This window comes from Macaca nemestrina, chromosome 19 (genome assembly GCF_043159975.1).
Source record: "Macaca nemestrina isolate mMacNem1 chromosome 19, mMacNem.hap1, whole genome shotgun sequence".
Taxonomy (NCBI): Eukaryota; Metazoa; Chordata; class Mammalia; order Primates; family Cercopithecidae; genus Macaca; species Macaca nemestrina.
In genome coordinates, this window is record NC_092143.1 from 3,458,799 (window position 1) to 3,480,322 (window position 21,524).

General features: G+C 41.3%; 1 protein-coding gene across 6 annotated transcripts in view; it reads right to left on the bottom strand.

Annotated features, from left to right (window-relative positions):
• Positions 1-21,524, bottom strand: part of LOC105489298 (zinc finger protein 236) — a 158,498-nt gene that overhangs the window by 45,792 nt on the left and 91,182 nt on the right. For all 6 annotated transcript variants that reach the window (XM_071085879.1, XM_071085881.1, XM_011754025.3 and 3 more), the window contains 7 exons: positions 19,828-20,040; positions 15,281-15,563; positions 11,879-11,982; positions 9,372-9,737; positions 7,844-7,989; positions 7,509-7,749; positions 6,922-7,101 (listed from right to left, as the gene is read on the bottom strand). In XM_071085879.1, the coding sequence (XP_070941980.1) occupies positions 6,922-7,101; positions 7,509-7,749; positions 7,844-7,989; positions 9,372-9,737; positions 11,879-11,982; positions 15,281-15,563; positions 19,828-20,040 (1,533 nt within the window). The remainder of the gene's footprint in view (positions 1-6,921; positions 7,102-7,508; positions 7,750-7,843; positions 7,990-9,371; positions 9,738-11,878; positions 11,983-15,280; positions 15,564-19,827; positions 20,041-21,524) is intronic.

Sequence of the window (21,524 nt, forward strand, 5' to 3'; positions counted from 1 at the left end):
CATTGGGGTAGCCCCTCGTTCCCAAGCATCCAGGTCACTCACAGGGACAACTTGTGAGGATAAGAATGTCCTCTTCAGTTTTAATACACACTGGCAAATAGAAAATGTTAAATTGTTGAACTATTTAAAATTAAAATAAGTGATTATACTTAAATCTAGAAGAAACTAAGGCTAGAATAACTTTACAAATAAATAGAAAACAAATACTGGTCTTTGCTTTCATTGAAAGTAGAACTCAATTTATTCATCAAAATTATCTTAAATTTAAAAGTGGGTGAAGGTAAGAACAAAAAGATAATACTCATTTGAGATGAATTCTTTAAAAAGTTGTGCTAAATTTCTCAAGCCTCTATCAAGACTACGATCTGCTTCTGAGGCAGTACTTACATTCTACGGGAACATGTTTTAAGAAAAACTCTTTGTGTCAGATTTGGGAATGGATGTTGCTGGGATGAAACTCTGAAATAGTCTTCAACTCCTCCATCACAAATCTGAACAAAAGCATGTGCTTTTATCCTGCATGTGAAATTGTGAGTAATTGTCTCACTTGGATTTATTCACAAATCCCTAAATGGTGATACACTTCTTTCAATGCCTTCGATTAAGATGAAACAGCCACAGTTAACCTAGAGGCTGATGAGTCTTAACCAAACCTTGCTTGCATAGAGAATCAAAACATAATAATAGCCACATACATATTCATTATGCTCAACGCAAGTTTGGTATGGGCATTAGAGGTTTTTAATTGAGTGTTTACTTTAGAAGAGCCATGTTTAATTCCAAAATAATGTCATTTTAATTTCAGTTGTTAGTGGTGTGGCCTCAAGCTAGATCTGAAACTGACTATGACTCTAGATAAATATTGCTCACTAAGAGGCAATCTCCTAACTACTATTACAGAGGTGAGATCCACTACATAATTATAACTAGGACCAATGGGATGTGTAAGCCACTCTAAAAACATCTGCTTAATATTAAGGATTGAGTAGGTCAATATATGAAGAATTGCTTCCTATACCCAGGATTATTCAAAGATGCTAAAGGTATTCAAGAACATAAGACAACTTACTTGATCACATAAAACAAACCCTATATTTAAGAATAGCTGATATTACATTAGTACACAAATATTCTTTAATTATGCATTCATCTTTTAATGTCACCCAATCCCTTGAAAAGCTTTTTTTTTTTTTTTTTTAATTTAGCAAGAGGGATATAAGCTAAAGTAGCCTGAGAGAGAGCGTGAGAGAGAAAGAGATTTATTTTCTCAGCTGGCTTTTTTTTTTTCTTCTTGAGACGGAATTTCGCTCTTGTCGCCCAGGCTGGAGTAGAGCAATCTCAGCTCACTGCAACCTCCACCTCCCAGGTTCAGGCAATTCTCCTGCCTCAGCCTCCTGAGTAGCTGGGATTACAGGCACCCACCACCACGCCCAGCTAATTTGTTATATTTTTAGTGGAGATGGGGTTTCACCATGATAGCCATGCTGGTCTCAAACTCCTGACCTCAGGTGATCCGCCCACCTCGGCTTCCCAAAGTGCTGGGATTACAGGCTTGAGCCACCATGCCCATGCCCGGCCTCAGCTGGCTCTTTAAAAAAAAGGTCTAAAAGAATAATAATTTTAAAAATGCAAATCAGCAAAGTGGGTATGTTGCTGTCTGTACAGAAATATCCGCTGCATAACATGTGGGAGCCTTGCACCCACTGACTGAGGACAGCTCGCCTGCCCTGAGAGGACCCTCACCTGCGTGTGAGATGCTGGTGTGATACTTTCAACATGTGTCTGTGGAGGTGAATTTATAGGTACAGCACTTACTACCGAACTAGCCAGATCGCAGAAGTTTAAAGAAATGCGGGCAGCCAGAGCAGAGCCCTGGAGTGCATGCGCCCTCATTCCACCCAACTTCTCCCTTCGGTCAGAACATCCCCAATTCTGAGTCAAGCAATCTGCTGCACCTGCAAACATCCAGGATCACCAAGAAGCACAAACCACTCCACTCAAACCGAAACCTCTACAACCTGACTTGTCTCTCCATCAATGTGCCAGGGGCTCACTAAGGATGTTGAGCAGAGTTTCCAGGAAGACATGAGGCTGCACCGCTGACAGCCAGTTTCCTGCTCAGTGAGGCCAGCTAGCGGGGCGTGAATCCAGACATCTCACCCAGAGCCCTGCACCACGAGCGACCACCGCTCGCTTCGGCCCACACACAAGCAGCACGTCTTCACACTGCAACATGAACCAGGCAGCGGGGGAAAGGTGATGAACTCACAGCCCAGGATTACAATTCTAGAGATGAGAAGAACACACTGCCTGATCCTTTAAAAACCACAAACTATGAGGTTTAGAAAACAGGAGAAAAACATTTGCTATGTAACTTCAACAATACATCATATATTTTGGATCTTCCAGGCATTAAAATATCCACACCTCCTTGCTTCAGCTAAAGGCCACCACAGGTCATGCAAAGTCGAGCAGCTGGCATGGGGAGAAAAGCTGCCCCACTCTCAAGCCCCTCTCTCAGCTCAGCCAGGACGTCCTCAAAGAAGTCGCAGGGCCACCCCCTGTGACATGTGCTCTCTGCACCATCAGCTCTCCTTTATATATGGTTACAGCTGTAATTTTACAGTCACTTGTGGATTCTTCAAAAAATGTCTGCACTCCACTTGTTTCTAAGATCCAGAATGCAGGACCACCTCTGACCTGTCCAGAGTTATATTCCCAGATTTCGCGCAATTCTTACCACACAGCAGACACTATAATCTTTTATGGAATAAATGAACTACTGGACAAGAGGTCGTTTCAATTAAGAATTAAGCATGAAAAAAGGACTAGCTTTTGGGTACAAACATATCTGAAGATTAGTTATTTTTCCTCACAAAGTGATATACATAGTTGGAAAATAACAAGGCTAGGAAGTGAACGCAATCTCTACAAGGTGAAAAGAATGAGATAGGTGTGTTATCCTAAACTGTTAATGGTTACTTATAAAATTGTCATTATCTCATGTGAGCTCATTTATTACGTTGGTGCAAAAGTAATTGCAGTTTTTGCCGATACTAATATGTTTATTTTCCATAAAATTATATGCTTTAAAATATTAGAAAGCTGCCTCCTTTCCATTTTTCTATTCTATTTTCAGCTGGTGTCAGAAAATTCTCACTGGAGGGCACAAGTAATGAGCTGAGTAAGAGACTTCCAGTGCTGGGTTAGAAAGGGACAGTTTTGTACATGGAGTTATTAACATGATAACATATGAATATATGATGCTTTGTACAGTTGAATAAAATAATTTACTTTCATGACTTAAAAAGTAACATTATCGATTGGTTGGTAACATTAGAGAGAATTTTGTATCCTAGAATTAGACATAAGCCACTAATCCTTACAGAATGGTACTCCAAGTGACAAAGAATGATGCTGACATACCTGTCGTGCTACAGGACAGTTTACCTCCTCAGTTACTGTGGGCTGAGCTCTTCAGCTATGACCTCTTATAATGTCTCTCTTGGCTAACTCTTGTGCGGCGTACCTGAAGAGTTCAATGTTGTACTCTGTGAGAGAAGCTGATCATTGCTTACTGTTAGGGTAGCACCTGTAGATTATTGACTTCAGGTGCTAACAATCTTATGCTCCTGTTTATTAACAGTTCACTATTTCCTTTAGAATTGTGTTGAATAAGTTCTTGACCTAAATGGAAATTAATATTGTGATACCTGAAAACAACATTCTCAGATGCGTATTGGCAAGTATGTTAAACATACAATTGTATCCTCAAAGCTTTCATTTTCAATTCAGTAAAATTTATGGAAAAACGAAAATGAAACCACAAAAATGCATTTCCCTAAATGACAGTATTTGTTCACACTTTTTAAGCTGTGAAGTATTTTAAAAATACTTCTTATGAGTTCTACTTTAACTCAGTATTTAGGCCCTAAAAATCACAGACTTTGTTGAATAAAACTGTCAATGAATTGAAAATATTTCCAAATATAGTGCACAGCCCAGGTACAGCAAAAGCATGTTAAAAGGATCTGAGGGGCATCAGCAAGCAATAACAGAATCTCCCCTCCCTGCCCTCCACTGGGCAGGCTTGCCGAGCCCGTGATGCTGCAGTTTCCCGTGTGCTGTGTTCCTATCCTGTGTGTTCTGAATGCTCTCAAGTACACACTAACATGCCTGCAATACATTCCTACTAAAACACATTTGCTTGATTCAAAACCCACTAATGCTAGCTTCATCAGCTACTGTAATGATATAATGAAATCATATAGTATGGCAACTAGAAATGAATATGCGAATAAAAAACCTGTTGGAATTCCAATGGAAACCAAATTGAATGCCTTGGAAAGACCTGGTAAACAGAAGATACTTTAAACATTCTGCTGTCAAAATAGGCGTAGGCAAGACAACTACACAAAATCCGAGAGAAAAAGATTCAAAAGACAAAAGTATACTGCACTATGATTGCTTTATAGTGACCTACATTCTCATGCCACGCTGAAGAAGTAGAAACAGGAAATGAAACTGCATGATGAACATGAGTACAGGCAAAAATTTTAAAAAGTAGAAAATGTATTATCACCTGAGCAAACCCATATTCAAAAGATCCAGGGATAAATCTCCAAAGTACGCAGGTGTCACTTGTTTGGTTCCCAAATTTTATATACCTTTTTATTAATAACTGGGCTTTTGAAAACATCAGGTACAAGGACTTTCATTGTATCTGGACAGGGTAATTCCGGGAGGCAAAGGACTGCCTTTGCCTTTTACTCAACGTATAACCTTCTTCTGAATGCCAGGACTCATGAACTGCCTAAAGTCTGCAAAACTTAGCTGAAGTGATATGTGCATTCTCTAGTACTTGCATGCATTTATAATCCTATGTGTTAATGGAAAAAAGAACATACTACGAAATCTTTGAAAATTTCTATGGAATATCTAGATGCTTTTAACAGGTTACCATAAATTAAATGCTTTTTGCAGCCCTTTCAAAATGGGATAAGGAATTGTATAGTCAATTATCATTATCATCATAATAAGTCAGAAAAAACAATCTTAAGCCCAAAGTTGAAACCAAACTTATTTCATTAACTCATTTAAGGTTTTCTCCTAGAAGCCAAATTCTTTTGTTTTTTGTTTTTTGGTTTTTTTTTGAGACGGAGTCTTGCTCTGTCGCCCAGGCTGGAGTGCAGTGGCCGGATCTCAGCTCACTGCAAGCTCCGCCTCCCGGGTTTACGCCATTCTCCTGCCTCAGCCTCCTGAGTAGCTGGGACTACAGGCTCCTGCCACCTCGCCTGGCTAGTTTTTTGTATTTTTTAGTAGAGACGGGGTTTCACCGTGTTAGTCAGGATGGTCTCGATCTCCTGACCTCGTGATCCGCTCGTCTCGGCCTCCCAAAGTGCTGGGATTACAGACTTGAGCCACCGCACCCGGCCCAAATTCTTAAAAAAATAGTTATATTCATCTACACTTTCAAATATACTAACAAAATAACCAAATGGCCAATAATAAAACACAGGAAGAACAGAGGCACAATCCACAAACTGAAGAATACATTTTCTTAACTCTGAGCAAGAACCACGCACTATGTGGTTTTGATAGGACCTGGCACAATGCTTCTTACACTAAGTGTATTCGAGAAAGTTAACTGGATCAACCAAACAGCTTTCCTTCAGATATAAATATAATTTTAAAAGGAAGAAGGTTACTGAATTATATAAAATTCAATGTTAATTTTCGCTTTCCAACAGCATCTAAAAACCACTACATTTCATTCAAAAGCAAAGCTGTACCTAAAAATAGTTCCTCAAATTTCTCACTAAAATATTAAAAGAAATAAAGACATCTTCCTGAAAAAGAAAGCTTCTGGTTTTCTTATGAATACCTTTTCTTTCAGTTCTGAAATTAATTTCTGCAGAAATATCTCTGAAACAGCAGAAATGCTGCCCTTCATGGTTGAGTCCATCTAGAATGCTGTCCTTCTCCACAGCTGTGTTTCAGGAAGTGGGGCTGCTTCCCTCTGTCACCTCAGATCTCCACGGAGGTGTTTTGATTCCTAGCAAAACGTCTTTGTTAACAGCATCATCAGGTTATGAGTCTTAAATAAGTTAATATTGAATGAGTTAATATCTGTGGACGTTACTAAAATAATATCTAATACTTAGTAAGGGCTATAAAAGTTGTTGAATTAACAAATGACTCTTAGTTAATACAGAGAGTTTATAGTTAAGAGTCACGAAAGCGAAGCACACCAGGAAAATATGTTCAATGCTCACTGAGATCCGAACACGCTATGGGAATTAATGATACGTAAGGACCAAGGAAGGCACACAAGGAGAAAAGTCAGAATATGAGCAGCCTAGCCCTGAAACAGGGAATGAGTCAGCCTGGTGACTGGTGGAGAGAATTAGATTGCCAATTTTAGGTGGGCTTTACTGCCAAAGGGTATTTCCTACCCGTTTATCTATTTTTCAATGTTCTCCAATGTTTCAATTTTTCTGTATAATCCTAGTAGAATTCTGAAGACATACGGTAAGGAGAGGGCCATGGGGATCTATAACGCCCTAATGTAAAGTTTATACCAGTTTCATGAAGCATGAGTGAGAACCACAAAGCTATGCTTTCTGCTCTTTGCCAAACAAAAATAACTTATTCTCTAAAAATGAGTCAATAAATGAATGAATTAAATAACTGACTGTACTCAAACTGGAAATGACATGAGAAACTATAATTTTTCCTTTCTGGTACCAGATCTGAATTAGAACACATTATTTTCACTAAACTTCAACTCCTCCCATAAACTACAAATACGTATTGAGCACAGGCTTTACGCACAGCGGAGCACTGTAGGAAAAGAGATAGTAAGATACACAGCGCTTAAATCGCAGGGTGAAAGGATGTTTAAAATAATAACTTACTAACCGGAGATAGTCAGGGTAATTTCCTGTGGAGACCCCGAGGAAGATGTGGCAGTGGGCCCAGCGGCCTGTGCCAGGACCTGGCTCAGGCTGGAGTTGTTGATGGTCAAGGTGATCTCGTGGGGACCGCCGGAGGGGGACACCAGACCTTGCGAAGTCATCACTTGAGTGAGGTCTTGGGTCCCTGATTGTCATTACAAAGCAAAACAAAGTTGAGCTTCAAAAAAATCAATTTCCCCTGTTTTTATATTAAAAATATTTAGTTAAACTGTTATTAAATATTTCAATGAGAGAAAGATATAAAACAAAGCATCAGTCATCTCTAATTCCTTCATCTAAAAAGAAAGCCTTGCGATAAAATGAAGCCAGTATGAAAAGAGTAATTAAATGAAGGTAGCAGTAATTAAGAGGATATACTAAACACATATCATTAATTATAAGAAAAGTTTATTTTATTCTCAAGACATTTGATTTATTGTCTTCCACAAAGAGAAGAAAATGACATCATAACATCCTAAAATCAAATATATGATCGCAAGCAAGAAACTGAAACTCCAGCTGTCAAAATAAGCAAAAGTGAGTGGCTCTTACCACTGCTGTTAGTGGTCAGCACTGAATCCTGCTCAGACAGTGGGCCTATGGTCAGGTTTGCAGAGGTCACTGTGGGCTGTAAGGACAGGCCTGAGATGGGCTGGATGACAACACTGGCAGGGACCGTGCTGTCCGACGTCTGGAGAGAGCTGTTCTGTGGGGCCAGGCCAGGCTCCCCCGTGAGCTGCTGAGCCAACAGGTTGCCCTGCTGTAGCGTCTGCTGCAGAATGCTCGGATCAATCTGAAAAGCAGCACATGTACTTGTAATGAAAACTTCATGCTTCTGTGTGATGCCAAGAGAATTACAGCACAGGAGACCATGGAAGATATCATACCTGCAACGTAATGTTATTAATGCTGGCAGCATCGATTCCAGAAATCTGTACATTTGGTCCAACCAAGTTAGCAGCCAACTGTAACTGGATGCCTTCTAGGGTAGCCAGGCTCCCATCTGTCAGAGACACAGTCAGGTCACCCCCAGCTGGCCAGAGAAAGAGAAAGGGAATGAACGAATATTGTGAATGCTTCTTAAAACTAAAGTAATTCATTTTTTACATAGGGATTTTTAAATACATAAGTTGTACACATTATGTCAATACAATCTTGTTGTGGAATACCAACACCTACTTTATACCATATACACACATATGCTGTCTAATCACGCTTTATACCATATACACACATACATTGTCTAATCAGTCTTTATACCATATACACACATACTGTCTAATTACCCTTTATACCATACGCACACACTATCTAATCACCATTTATACCATATACACACACACTGTCTAATCACCCTATATACTGTATACACACACTGTCTAATCACTCCAGAAACCTGCTTTATACCATATACACATACACTGTCTAATCATCCCAGAAACCTACTCTATACCATACACATACACTGTCTAATCACCCCAGAAATCTACTTTATACCGTATACACACATACACTGTCTAATCACCCCAGAAATCTACTTTATACCGTATACACACATACACTGTCTAATCACCCCAGAAATCTACTTTATACCGTATACACACATACACTATCTAATCACCCCAGAAATCTACTTTATACCGTATACACACATACACTGTCTAATCACTCCAGAAATCTACTTTACACCATATACACATACACTGTGTAATCATCCCAGAGCAACTCTGTGAAATAGACACACTTTATACCATTCACAGACACTGTCTAATCACCCCAGAACAACTCTGTGAAATAGATACTCTCATTACCCACTTTAAATATATCAGAAAAGTAGCTGAAAAAGATTCTACCGATTAGCCAAAGGTTCAAAACAACCACTACTACTGAGTGGTGATCAGGCTGCAATGGTGCCGTGAGTCACAGAAACAGAAAGAAGGGCACACAGGACATCTGACTGCCATGTACAACTGCTGCATTTACTGGCAGGTACACAAGTCAACACAACTAGCTAAAACGTCACACTTCTCAAGCACTATGTGACCCAAGAACAAATGGAAAACGGCACTGTATCAAAACCAATGCTAATGAGTATTTAGAAATTACACTTCTCCCTCCTAAATTTATGAGACTGCCAACTGAGTAAAAACAAGTTTACATCCACTAAAAACAAAAGCTAAACAAAGTGCTTAGTGTAAAAAAGCAGCTGTCATGGAAGACAGAACAGGAAATGGAAAGGGGCAATGTCTGCAAGATGGAATTCCCATTTTTCCAAATGCCTCATAAGGGAAAGGCTCAAAGAAGGGAAACATGGTGCTACGGTAAACAACGTCTCTTCTACTGTGGGAACAGACAGAAGCAGCGCAGAACAGTTCAATCACTGTGCCGTTCCCATTCCCCCGGCTCAGTGTTTACCTGACACGGAGGCAGGGAGAATAGCTTGGCCCACCAGTCCTGGTTGCAGCAGATTCTGATCAAACTGTCCTGTTAGAACAGAGTTGTTCATGATAAACACATTAGGGTCAGTAGAGGAGGAGTTGAGGAGGTTTACGGGCTGCAATCCTTCCGATGAGCTTCGAGTCACAGGCTTTCTGGCCTTCTTTGGGTCTGGTTTATAATGAAACTGCATGTGTGTCTTCCTTCTACCCGAGGTACGGAAACGCAGCTCACAGTGCGGGCATTTGAAGGGCTTGGCTCCCGTGTGCAGACGCATGTGGACCTTCAGACTTCCCTTCGTGGAGAAGGCATTGCTGCAGACGTGACAGCTGAAGAGCTTCTGACCTGAGAAAAGCCCAGCCAAGAATCAGCAGAGGCGATGGCAGCCGCGACACTCACACCCACCCCACTCAGCTGTCAATCTGGATGTAAATATGTTGAATCAGTGGATGGAAGTGCTTTAATGAGAATCCCTTTCACCTATAAGATGTTATGGATGTCACAGGCAATTGTTGCACGAATTTAACAGTATATTATTTACAATTTGAACTCAGCATTTTCACAACCCTTTGAGCTTTATAGTGTTTCTAAACCACTGCGTTATTCTGAACCTTGATTGGAATATTTGATTTATATTTATCAGAAGCTAATGGGTGGTATGACTTAACAGTCCAGCTTTGAATTACTGTCACTTTTCTTTAATTTTGCAAATGGTACTTTAACATCTCAGCATCTCTCTATCTTCTCTTCTGCCAAACAGGAGCGACCAAAATGCCAGCACAGGTAGGCATCACATGGGAGAATGTGCAAAGGAAAGTTCTATTCTAGGGTCAAAGAGCTGTGTGCCTAGTATCATGTATCTAGTTCCTGAGGCTCTTTTCATGATTACTGGGTATATCAAAGGCCACGAAGGCTCAGAGCACCACGAGCACAGGCTCCACCCTCCAAGAGCCTCTGGGAGCTGAAAAACTTCCTGGCTGGTTTTTCCCCTTTACTGGTCCAGGAACAAACGCTAATTTTTACAGCATGGCGCACACTAGGATCCACAAAGGGACTAGAGCAATCTACTATCCCAATGCCACCCTGGGTTCCTCAGAAATCACACCTCTACTTCAGAATGGAGAAAGAGGAACTAAAAGGTATTTATCCCGAGACTTCTATTTCTAGTCCTTATCCACATAGCCTACACTGAACTCCAAAACCAAGGAAATGATGAAGCAGCGTGTACCAAGTCATCGTGGATGTCACTGGGCACCTGCTGCATGACAGGCCATGCCCTAGGCCTGGGGGCGCAAAGGTAAATGAGGCCGGGCCCTCCATATCCGCAAACAGTTCATTGCATTACACAAGAGAGACAAATACAGGGAGCCTAAAGAAACAACAGAAAAACTGCACACAGGACAGTCATATAAACAAGCTCAGGGATCTGTTTATCTAGCTCCAAATATTAACCCATCAGAAAAGAATCACAGGGTCAGGTAAATGTGTGAAAGTCCATTTGTTCTTGTTGGTTGAATTCTGCTTATAACCAACAATGAAGAATATAAATTGGTCTGATAATCGTAATTCTATGAATCATTATAACAACAGCTCTGCATTCACTGTGCGTTTACCACAGGCCAATCCATTCCTGAGCGTTTACCAAAGGCCAAACACTTTTCCCAGCTATTTAAGTGTCTTAATACTTAAAGCTATTTAAATGTCTGAACTCCCAAAGACAGAGGTACAACTATTAGCCCCATCTTCTGCAGGAGAAACCTGTGGCTGAGAGGAGAACCTTGTCTAGGACCACAGAGCTCACAGGAGGACTACAGGATTCCCAAGCAGGCAGAGGCAGAGCCGGCCTCACCACCGCTAGGATGCACTGTGCAGAATTCCAGAAGCAAAGGCGCAGACGAGATGAAGATGAGAAAAAGGCCAGGAATACTGGACATTCACTTCTCCCTTTGCAAGATTTTCCCCCCACATAAAAATAATTATGAAATGATAACTGCCATCAGATTTGCTAAGTGCCAGGTTTTACAAAACCTCAACATACTAAATCTCTTTGGCTTAAATGAGACTAAGAGGTAATCTTTTTAACAAAGTTATTTAGGCATGAGTAAGAATACATGACAATTTTTAAGAAAAATGTAACTTTTGAGACCTAATACTTTTTTTCCAACTGAGTAAAAACAAGTTTACATCCACTAAAAACAAAAGCTAAACAAAGTGCTTAGTGTAAAAAAGCAGCTGTCATGGAAGACAGAACAGGAAATGGAAAGGGGCAATGTCTGCAAGATGGAATTCCCATTTTTGGGAAATTGTCATTTGGACAGCTTTCCCTGTGTCACGAATAAAAAAATCTTTCATATCACTTTCTTCATGGTGCTTCATTTTTAAGCTTTCTAATTTGGAAAGTATTATGTATGCAAAATACATAGGAACAAAACATACGAAATGCTATCCTAAGATCTCTACCAATGACACAGGAATGTGCTCCTTACCTGTGTGAGTCTTCACATGGCAATCGAGAGTGGATTTCACAGTAAAACTCTTTCCACATTCATCACATTTGTATGGCTTTTCTCCAGTATGGATTCGAACATGCCTATCCAAAAAGCGTTAATTATAGACGCATTGACAAACAACTTCATGATTTGAAATTTATAACTATATAAATTAAAATTAGGTGTTACGACGTTTTGATTACGTTTGGCCAAGAAAAACTTTAAGCTTCACTCCAAACAAAAAATACAATAAACAAATCCAAATAACAATGAAAATATTTGCAAGACAAATAATAATAGAGATAATTTCTGTAGGGAGGGGAGCAGTGGCTCACGCCTGTAATCCCGACACTGTGGGAGGTTGAGGCGGGCAGATCATCTGAGGTAGGGAGTTCGAGACCAGTCTGGCCAACATGGTAAAATCCCGTCTCTACTGAAAATACAAAAATTAGCGGGCCGTGGTGGCAGGCGCCTGTAATCCCAGCTACTCAGGAGGCTAAGACAGGAGAATCACTTGAACCCAAGAGGCAGAGGTTGTAGTGAGCCCTGATCACGCCACTGCACTTCAGCCTGGGCGACAAAGTGAGACTGTCTCAAAAAAAGAAAGAAAATTTCCTTAAAAAACCCAAGAACTCTGACAAATCAGCAGGAAATCCCAAACAATATCAGAGTAGAAAAGTGAGCAATGCACAGAGAGCTTACAGAAGAAATACAAACAGTCTAAAAACATATGCAAAGCTGTTCAACCACACTTAGAACCAAAGAAGAGCAGATGAAAATGACATCCTGTTGGCTGGAGCTGTAAAACAGGCACTCGGAGTCTCTGAAAGACAGAGGCACAAGGCCCTCTGGTGGCCTTTGCCAGACTCTACCCTCACTGAGCCATCAGAGGCATACAGGCTCACAGAAGACAATCACGGCAGCACCCTGCCAGTCATCACACATGGAAACTCAGTGTTCATCAGGAGGGGTCTGGTAAAATTAATTTGGTATGCCCATGCGACAGAACCCTGCATTGCCATTAAAAAGAATGAAATAGGTTTATAGATACTGACAAAGAAAAATATCTATGATTCACTGACATGTAAAATTTTAAAAACCAGAATCGTACAACTTAACATTGGTATATGTCCAGACATTTCTGAAAAAAAAAAAACTTAAAAAACTGTTAACAGTGGTTATCTCTGGAGAATAGGACACCCTTCAGTACCGTTTTTTGTTTATCATCACATTTACTCACTGGGAGTATGAACCTTGAACTTTTTTAAAATGAAGGCTAGGACAAGAAGAAGAAAACGCAGCTATAAGAATGTCCCGCTCTCGGAGTTAGCAGTGAGCCGAGATCACGCCGCTGAACTCCAGCCTGGGCGAAAGAGCGAGACTCTGCCTCAAAAAAAAAAAAAAAAAAAAGAACGTCCCACTCTTCTGGTCTTTAGCTACAGTCGATGGAGACACTTTTAGCACTTCATGTCGCCTTGGTGGCATCTTGTCTCTGCTAATTGGCTGGCACGCCCCACCCACAGGCAGGTCACAAAGTGCTGTCTCAACACCTCCATGTGACACCCTTGCCAGGCCTGACTTTCTCATCTATGACTCCACCACTAACCCCTACTGGAAAACTCTCTCTCTATCGGTTAGTTCACGAGTTCCTCTAGGCCACATACAACTGCTGGCCAGACTGGACTCCTTCTTATAAACATCCCAAGTTTCCATCAGAACCCCTTAGCTCCTGCTCTCCTTAGTTTAACTTTTTTTTTTTTGAGACGGAGTCTCGCTGTGTCTCCCAGGCTGGAGTGCAGGGGCGTGATCTCGGCTCACTGCAAGCTCCGCCTCCCGGGTTCACGCCATTCTCCCGCCTCAGCCTCCCAAGTAGCTGAGACTACAGGCGCCCGCCACCACGCCCGGCTAGTTTTTTGTATTTTTAGTAGAGACGGGGTTTCACCATGTTAGCCAGGATAGTCTCGATCTCCTGACCTCGTGATCCACCCGCCTCGGCCTCCCAAAGTGCTGGGATTACAGGCTTGAGCCACCGCGCCCGGCCAAGTTTAACTTTCTATGTCTTATTCCCAACCTCAGATCACACCATCAACTTAGATTCTACCCTGGAACTTCACTACATGGCTTAACGAGAGCTTGCTATTCAAGGGTCCTGTGGCTGCACCACCCAGTGGGACCTGGGCGCTCTTCCTTCTCCAGTCACCTCCCTCATTGTCACTCTCTAGCTGAACACACCCCACCGTCCTGCTGTGGTCAAAACACAAAGGCCAGCAGTCAAGGTGTGTGCTCACTAGGGTGGCACTGCCAACCCAGCAGTTCCTTGAAACCACCTACCCTTTCCCTGCAGCACCTGCTGCTGCCCTCTGTAGAATAAAGAGTACAAGGAACACACCCTCTTTGGTTTTCTGAAACATCCTGCAATATTGAAATCTTTGCAGTTTGTTTTACTAAGTTGCTGAATAATTAGTTCTATCTCCTAGAGCAAAACATAAGCATCCCCCTTATATAGAGAAACTCTTCTGATTCTTTAGGAGAACACTGATACTTTGGTCTTCCTTTCTCCAGAAAGGAAGGACATTCTGAGAGCCCCTTCTGTTCTTTACCATGGGTCTTGGTTTCCAGATTCTTCATGGTTCTGCTAAACTCGATCTCATGTATCAGCCACTGCTGTTTGGCCAGTTGCCAGTGAGTCTCCCTCCTGTCACGTGATTGTGTCCGGCTCCTCACACTGACTGGCAGGCGTCAGGCGGGAGGGCGCCTGCTGCTCTTCTGCCTGTCCACAAAACTTAGAGCCCTGCCTTCCTCAATGGACAGATTTGTTTTCATTGTTTACTACTATGACAACCATACAGAAATAAGCATAAGCAATCTACAGAGAAAACAGACTTTCTTTTTTTTTTTTTTTGAGATGGCATTTCATTCTTGTTGCCCAGGCTGGAGTGCAATGGCATGATCTCAGCTCACTGCAACCTCCACCTCTTGGGTTCAAGCGATTCTCCTGTCTCAGGCTCCTGAGTAGCTGGGATTACAGGCACCCACCACTGCGCCCAGCTAATTTTATATTTTTTAGTAGAGACTGGGTTTCTCCCTGTTGGTCAGGCTGGTCTCAAACTCCCAACCTCAGGTGATCCTCCTGCCTCGGCCTCCCAAAGTGCTGGGATTACAGGTGTGAGCCACCGTGCACAGCTGAAAACAGACTGTCTAATTAATATTCTGAACGAGCTTACTACAGAGAAGTAATTCAAGCTTAAAACCATACACTCTAGTAAGCAAGCTGCCATCACTCAGGTGACACCGGGTTGAGAAACTAATGGCCCTGCTGCAGTGAAAGTCACCAAAGGAGCAGCTGCCTGCACCTCCAGTCTTCAGAGCAGAACCCGCGCAGCATAGCCATGCCCTCACCTCACCAGGTCGCTGGGCTTCTTGAAGCTCTTGGGGCAGTATGTGCAGCAGTTGGCATGCTTGGGCTCGTCCTGCAGCTCTGCCTGCTTGTCCCTCAGCTCGCTGATGCGGTCCTTTTCTGCCGCGGACTGCACCAGGACCTTCTCCGACACCGTGGCGCTCTCCTGCGGCCGGATCTTGGCTAACTGGGCTGTCTCCTCCTCTGTGAAAGTGATGACCTCAGGACGAGACTTCCGTGATGCATTTCTGTCAGAATGTTCTTCCTCCTCCTCCATACAAATGTCTAAACAAAATCAAGGAAAAGGGATCAAAAATCTAATGAAGAAAACTTAGGTTATTAGCAAAACAATTAAAACTAAATAGGTATGTACGTAATGAAAATCAATAACTCAACCAAGCTATTTTTATGATGGTAGAGAGTTGCTATATTTTCCCACCTCTATTGAGAAACTTAGGTCACGGAAAGAAAACAGCCAAGTGTACTGGAAAGTAGGGGGCGGAGGATGAACAGAGGTTGGTGAGGAGGTGAAAACATCCACTTAGATAGAAGGAATAAGCTCTAATGTGTGCTAGCAGAGTAGGATGATACAGTTAAAAACAATGTATATTTCCAAGCAGCTACAGGAGAGAACTTGAAACGTTCCCATACTTAGAAACTGATAAATACTTAAGGTGATGAATACCCCAAGTACTCTGATTTGATCATTCCACATTCTGTTATTGAAACAAATTATCACATGTGCGTCATCAATATGTACAAATATTATGTAACCAAAAAAAACCAAGTCAAGGGCTTCCCTTAGGAGAGCGATGACCAACATTAGGAAGATGCTCGGATTAAAGACCTGCTTCTACCCCTCCCTGCAAATTCAGGAGTAAGCTTTGAGGCTGATAGTGTCCACACAAGCTACTGGTATTCATAAATACAGATATTAATTTATTCATAAGGGCAAAAAATGAATTACCCTGGGATTTTTAAAAACCAGAAGCCCAAAAATGGGAGACCAAATTAATAAATTAGCAAATGGTCCCCAACTAAAAACAATTACTATAAAGAAGAAAATAAAACTTTAAAAATATATATGGTTGGCCCTCTGTATCTGTGCCTTCCACATCCATAGATTCAACCAACTGCAGTTAGAAAATACAGATATTTTTTCTCTTGTTATTATTCAATAAACAATACGCTATGATGGCTATTTACAACCAGGTGCAGTGACTCACGCCTGTAATCCCACTGCTTTGGGAAGCTGAGATGGAAAGATTGCTTCAGGCCAGGAGTGTGAGACCAGCCTGAGTCACACACCAAGACTCCATCTTTACCAAAAATTTAAAAATTAAACAGGCATGGTGGCACACACCTGTAGCCCCAGCACATTGGGAGGCCAAGTTGGGGCTTGGCACAGAAGTTCAAGACCGCCTAGGCAACAGAGCAAGATCCCGTCTCTACAAAAAAAATTTGTTTTTAATTAGCCAGGCATAGTGGTGAACCTGTAGCCCCAGCTACTCAGGAGCCTGAGGTGGGAGGATTGCTTGAACCCAGGAGTTCAAGGCTGCAGTAAATTACCATTAAGCTATTGTACTCCCGCCTAGGTGACAGAGTGAGACCCTGTCTCTCAAAGAACCCCAAACTATTTACATAGCATTTATATTATATTCGGTATTATAAGTGATCTAGATATGGTTTAAAGTATACAAGAGGATGTGTGTAGGTTACATGCAGATACTACGCTGTTTGGTATCAGGAACTTCAGCATCTGCAGATTTTGGTGTCCTCAGGAGTCGAGGAACCAATCTTCAGCTGATACTGAAAGAGAACTATACGCGTAAGTATTCATTCCTAAATGAAAAATAAGGATGCATTCCAAATGATTAAAAAAAGAATAATAGAGAGGAAAAAAAGTTTGGCTGGGAGCAGGGAAGTCATTATTGTACGACTGACTGAAAAAAACTTACAACTCAACAGAAACACTGAATTGCCAAGTGAACAGTGATTAATTCACCAAATAAGTAAATTTAAAAACCAACTAGATAATTTTTCTTACCATATAAAAGGAAAAAAAGATGAGAGATGGGTGCGGGGGGGAAGAAGATAGAGAGGGGAGCAAACGACAGCGAGGGTGTGGGTTGAGGGAGAAAGTCATGGAAGATAAAGCCAGTGGACTCAATGTCCATCTCACAGAAATTCCAGAAAAAGATACAGCAAACTAAAATTCCACATTATACCAATAAAGCTTGGAATGATCTGAGGGTAGTTTATAGATAGCAGCCCCACCAACACTCATGAGGAAATAAGGAGGTAACTCTGTTAACATTCTTTAAGGAACTGAGAACACAATCAGTATAGCACAGGCTGGAGAGAGACAGAACAACAAAATTAAGCACGATAGACAGACAGCATGAAACAGACAGCAAGTGTTAGAAGCAGGCTAACGTCGCAATAAATGTGAGGGAATTTAACCCCTATCTAAGTCTCTAGGTTTGGGCAAAACAATGCAATTTAACACGTGACTTTTCTCCTATGGACAAGAGTTCTTCTGCAGTTTCCCCCACAATGATCCAAGGAACATAAGACATATAAAGGTGAATCTAAATAAATATGTAGCAGTGAGATGAAGCCCAAACAGAACCCCCAAATTGATGCTAGAATTCAGTAGCATTAGAAGTTTTATTAATTGACAGGAAGGAATATGTAAAGAGGCTTAGAGATTATTTGTATTTGGCTGATAAATTAACACGCTCCAAATGACAGGGTTCTAGAAATAATGCCTGTATGTCCCATAGCCTTTAACTCATTTGAAGGAAAGGGCCATTTTCTTTTTATACTTTATGAAATCTAATGACAGAATTTTTAAAATGGAAAGAAAGGCTTTAGTAAGTATCATCGGACTAAAGAGTTTGAACTATCTCAGTATAACAGGTCAGAAACTTTTATCCCAGAATTATCTACTAAAGAAATGAGGTGCACAGTGGCTCTGGCCATGGTTAAGTCACAGTTTTTGTTACTTTGAGGGAGTTTAGGCTAAAGTTTTACAGACTTATTCCTCAAAACAGAAGAGAAAGGTAGACTACCATAACCCACCGGGGACCCCGGACGGTCTCACTGTGATCTTTCGGTCAGATGGTGGCAAAGCAGACAGAGAGGGCAGTACCTTGAGAGAGGATGATAGGCCACCAGCAGGTCTGACCTCTGATGACAGTCCCCATTTAGCAGCCCTGTCTCCACACAGCCACTGACACAAGATTCACTGACAACATTGCATACCAACTGTGCCAGGACAGGATGGCTGCAGCATAGGCAAGAGCCCAGGCCCACACATACACTCAGACCAGCCATGACCTCCAAGAGTATCAGAACTAACATGGATTTTAAAACGGCAATCTGTGTGCTGGCACAATGTGTCAAAATATAAAATGTGCTCCATTCTTTTTTTTTTTTTTTTTTTTTGAGACGGAGTCTCGCTCTATCGCCCAGGCTGGAGTGCAGTGGCCGAATCTCAGCTCACTGCAAGCTCCGCCTCCCGGGTTCACGCCATTCTCCTGCCTCAGCCTCCCGAGTAGCTGGGACTACAGGCGCCAGCCACCACGCCCAGCTAGTTTTTTTTGTATTTTTTTAGTAGAGACGGGGTTTCACCGTGTTAGCCAGGATGGTCTCGATCTCCTGACCTCATGATCCGCCCGTCTCGGCCTCCCAAAGTGCTGGGATTACAGGCTTGAGCCACCGCGCCCGGCTGCTCCATTCTTAACTCTGTAATTTCATTGTGGAACTTACTAAAAAGAAGGTGTCTCTTATAAGCACAAAAAGTATAATCACAAAAATAATACTTAGGATTTTTCCGCTTGGTATGGGACTTGGGAGAATTAACTTGTCTAATGTTTTGCTGGCTGGTGTACAAAATGAGATTAATCCCTCTAACTATGCAGTGTGTTGTGTCTATTACATGAGACAATGTAATGGTAAGCACAGGTTTTGCCAAGGTTACAGTACTCCATAAATGCTACCACAGTACTCCATAAATGCTACCATTACCATTTCAGTGAAAGACCAGATACTAGCTACACATCCATCAATCCATCAACAGAAAATTATATAATAAAATATGATGGAATTCCATGGAGTCATCTGAGCTGATGTAGATCTGTGTTCAGTAAATTAAATATGCCTATAATAAACTTTAGTAGATGGAAAATTAAGCATGCTACAACACTATTTAGAGCAAGATACCATATTTGTTAAAAAGCATTAAAGTCTCTAACAACATGTGCACGTAAGCATGAAAGGAAGAGCACAGTGTGAGAGCGAATGCTCATTCAGCGTGTGGTGATTTGTAAGAGCAGATGTTTTCTTCATTGCGCCTCTGAATTTTTCTTCCAAGAGCATGTATGGCTTTCCTAATCAGAAAATAAAATTAACTATTAAAAACTCAGGGTGCTACTGAACTTAATCTGTACATAGCCAGGTTAAAATACTCACGGTGATTTGTGAATGGATTTATTCCTAAATTAGCATTGGGTTCATACACTTTGAATCAACAAACGGAAAATACCTCCTCCTTCTGTCTCTTCAGTGGCTGACACAGCAGAGGGGACTGCTTGGTGTCTCTTCATGTGCTTTTTACAATGCACTGTAGTTCGGAAACCCTCCTCACAAAACGGACACTTATAAGGCTTCATGCTCATATGTGTGGCCATGTGCCGGGTGAGGCTGCCATTGGTGGTGAAGGAAGCATTGCACACACTGCAGCTGAACGCCTTCACTCCTACAAGCACAGAAACAGAGAAAAAATGGCTGGAACCAATCCTATTTCATTACCTTAAAACCAGAAGCAGTCAAAACCAAACAAAGATATGTTTAATAAGCCACAACATTATCCTGAGGCTTAGCAGAGTTTGGTTTAAAAAAAAGTAAATCACAAAATTATAGACAGTTTATTTGGTGTGGGTTTCCAATTTTTAGAAATGGGATTGTTTTAAGAACATGGAAGTTAACACAGGACATCTTACTGCCTTCTCTACTGAAATCAGCAGGCTCTGTGAAGCCACAGTCTCCAAAACAAATCAAGTCCTCTCTGCCTTCAGTCTTTTACCTTTAAACTGGCAACATGTGGATTCTACCCCAGAAATGTTTTTTCCAATCCATCTTTTCATCACTTCCACAGCACATGAGGTATATTAGGCATTAAGAACTAGTCTATAAATCTTCTATACAGCTTTATTTTCAAATAAAGTCCCATACAGAAGGCCTTCTCTCCTCTGGACCAATGACACAAAACCAAGTAACCAGCTATTTTCTTCCTATTTCTGTCTTTCTTCCACTGTTCCTTATAAAAGTCATATATTGCTGCTCTCTGGTCCTTCAAAGTACCATATAAATGACTCCCAGCAATCTTTCCAATAACCACTAAAACCACTCCCCAATCATCAACCTATGGACCAGTCAATAAAACTTTTCCTTATTTTGCTTGGCTATATGTTTCTAAGCAGTATATCTTCATTTTCAAATAAAGCCTTATATAAAATATACACTGATATTAAACTTATTATTAATATACTGAATATATTAAAGATAAAATATGTTAAAAATATTTTTAACTGGACACTATGTATCTGATAAAGGTCCAGTAATCAGACTATAAAAACCTCTTACAACTCAATAAAGCAAATAATCCAATTTTAAAATGGGCATAAGATTAGAACAGACATTTCTCAGTGTCTGTGAAAGATGTTTAACTTGATCAGCCATCAGAGAAATGCAAATCAAAGCAAAACCACAATGGCACGTGGGAAGGCTCATGACCATCCACAAGGCCGGTCATGAGAGAAGCAATAATAGCCATTGGCGAGGATGTGGGGAAACCAGAGCCCTCCCACCCTACCGTGGGCTGTCGAATACCACAGCCACAGTGGAAAACAGTTCCATAAACTCAAATGTTTTAACAGAGTTAACATATGACCAAACAATTCCGCTCCTAGGTAGAGCAATGAGCCCATGTCCACACAAAAACTTATATACAAATGTTCACAGCAGGATTACTTATAATAAACAAAATATGGAAATAACCCCAATGTCCATCAACTGATGAATGGATCAATTAAGACGTGGCATATCCTACAATGGAAAGTAATGAGGTTCTGATCCACCTATACAGCACGGATGAAACTTGAGCACACTGTGCTGTGAAAGCAGCAGACACAAAATGCCACATATTTCTATAAAATACCCAGAACAAGCAAACCTCTAAAG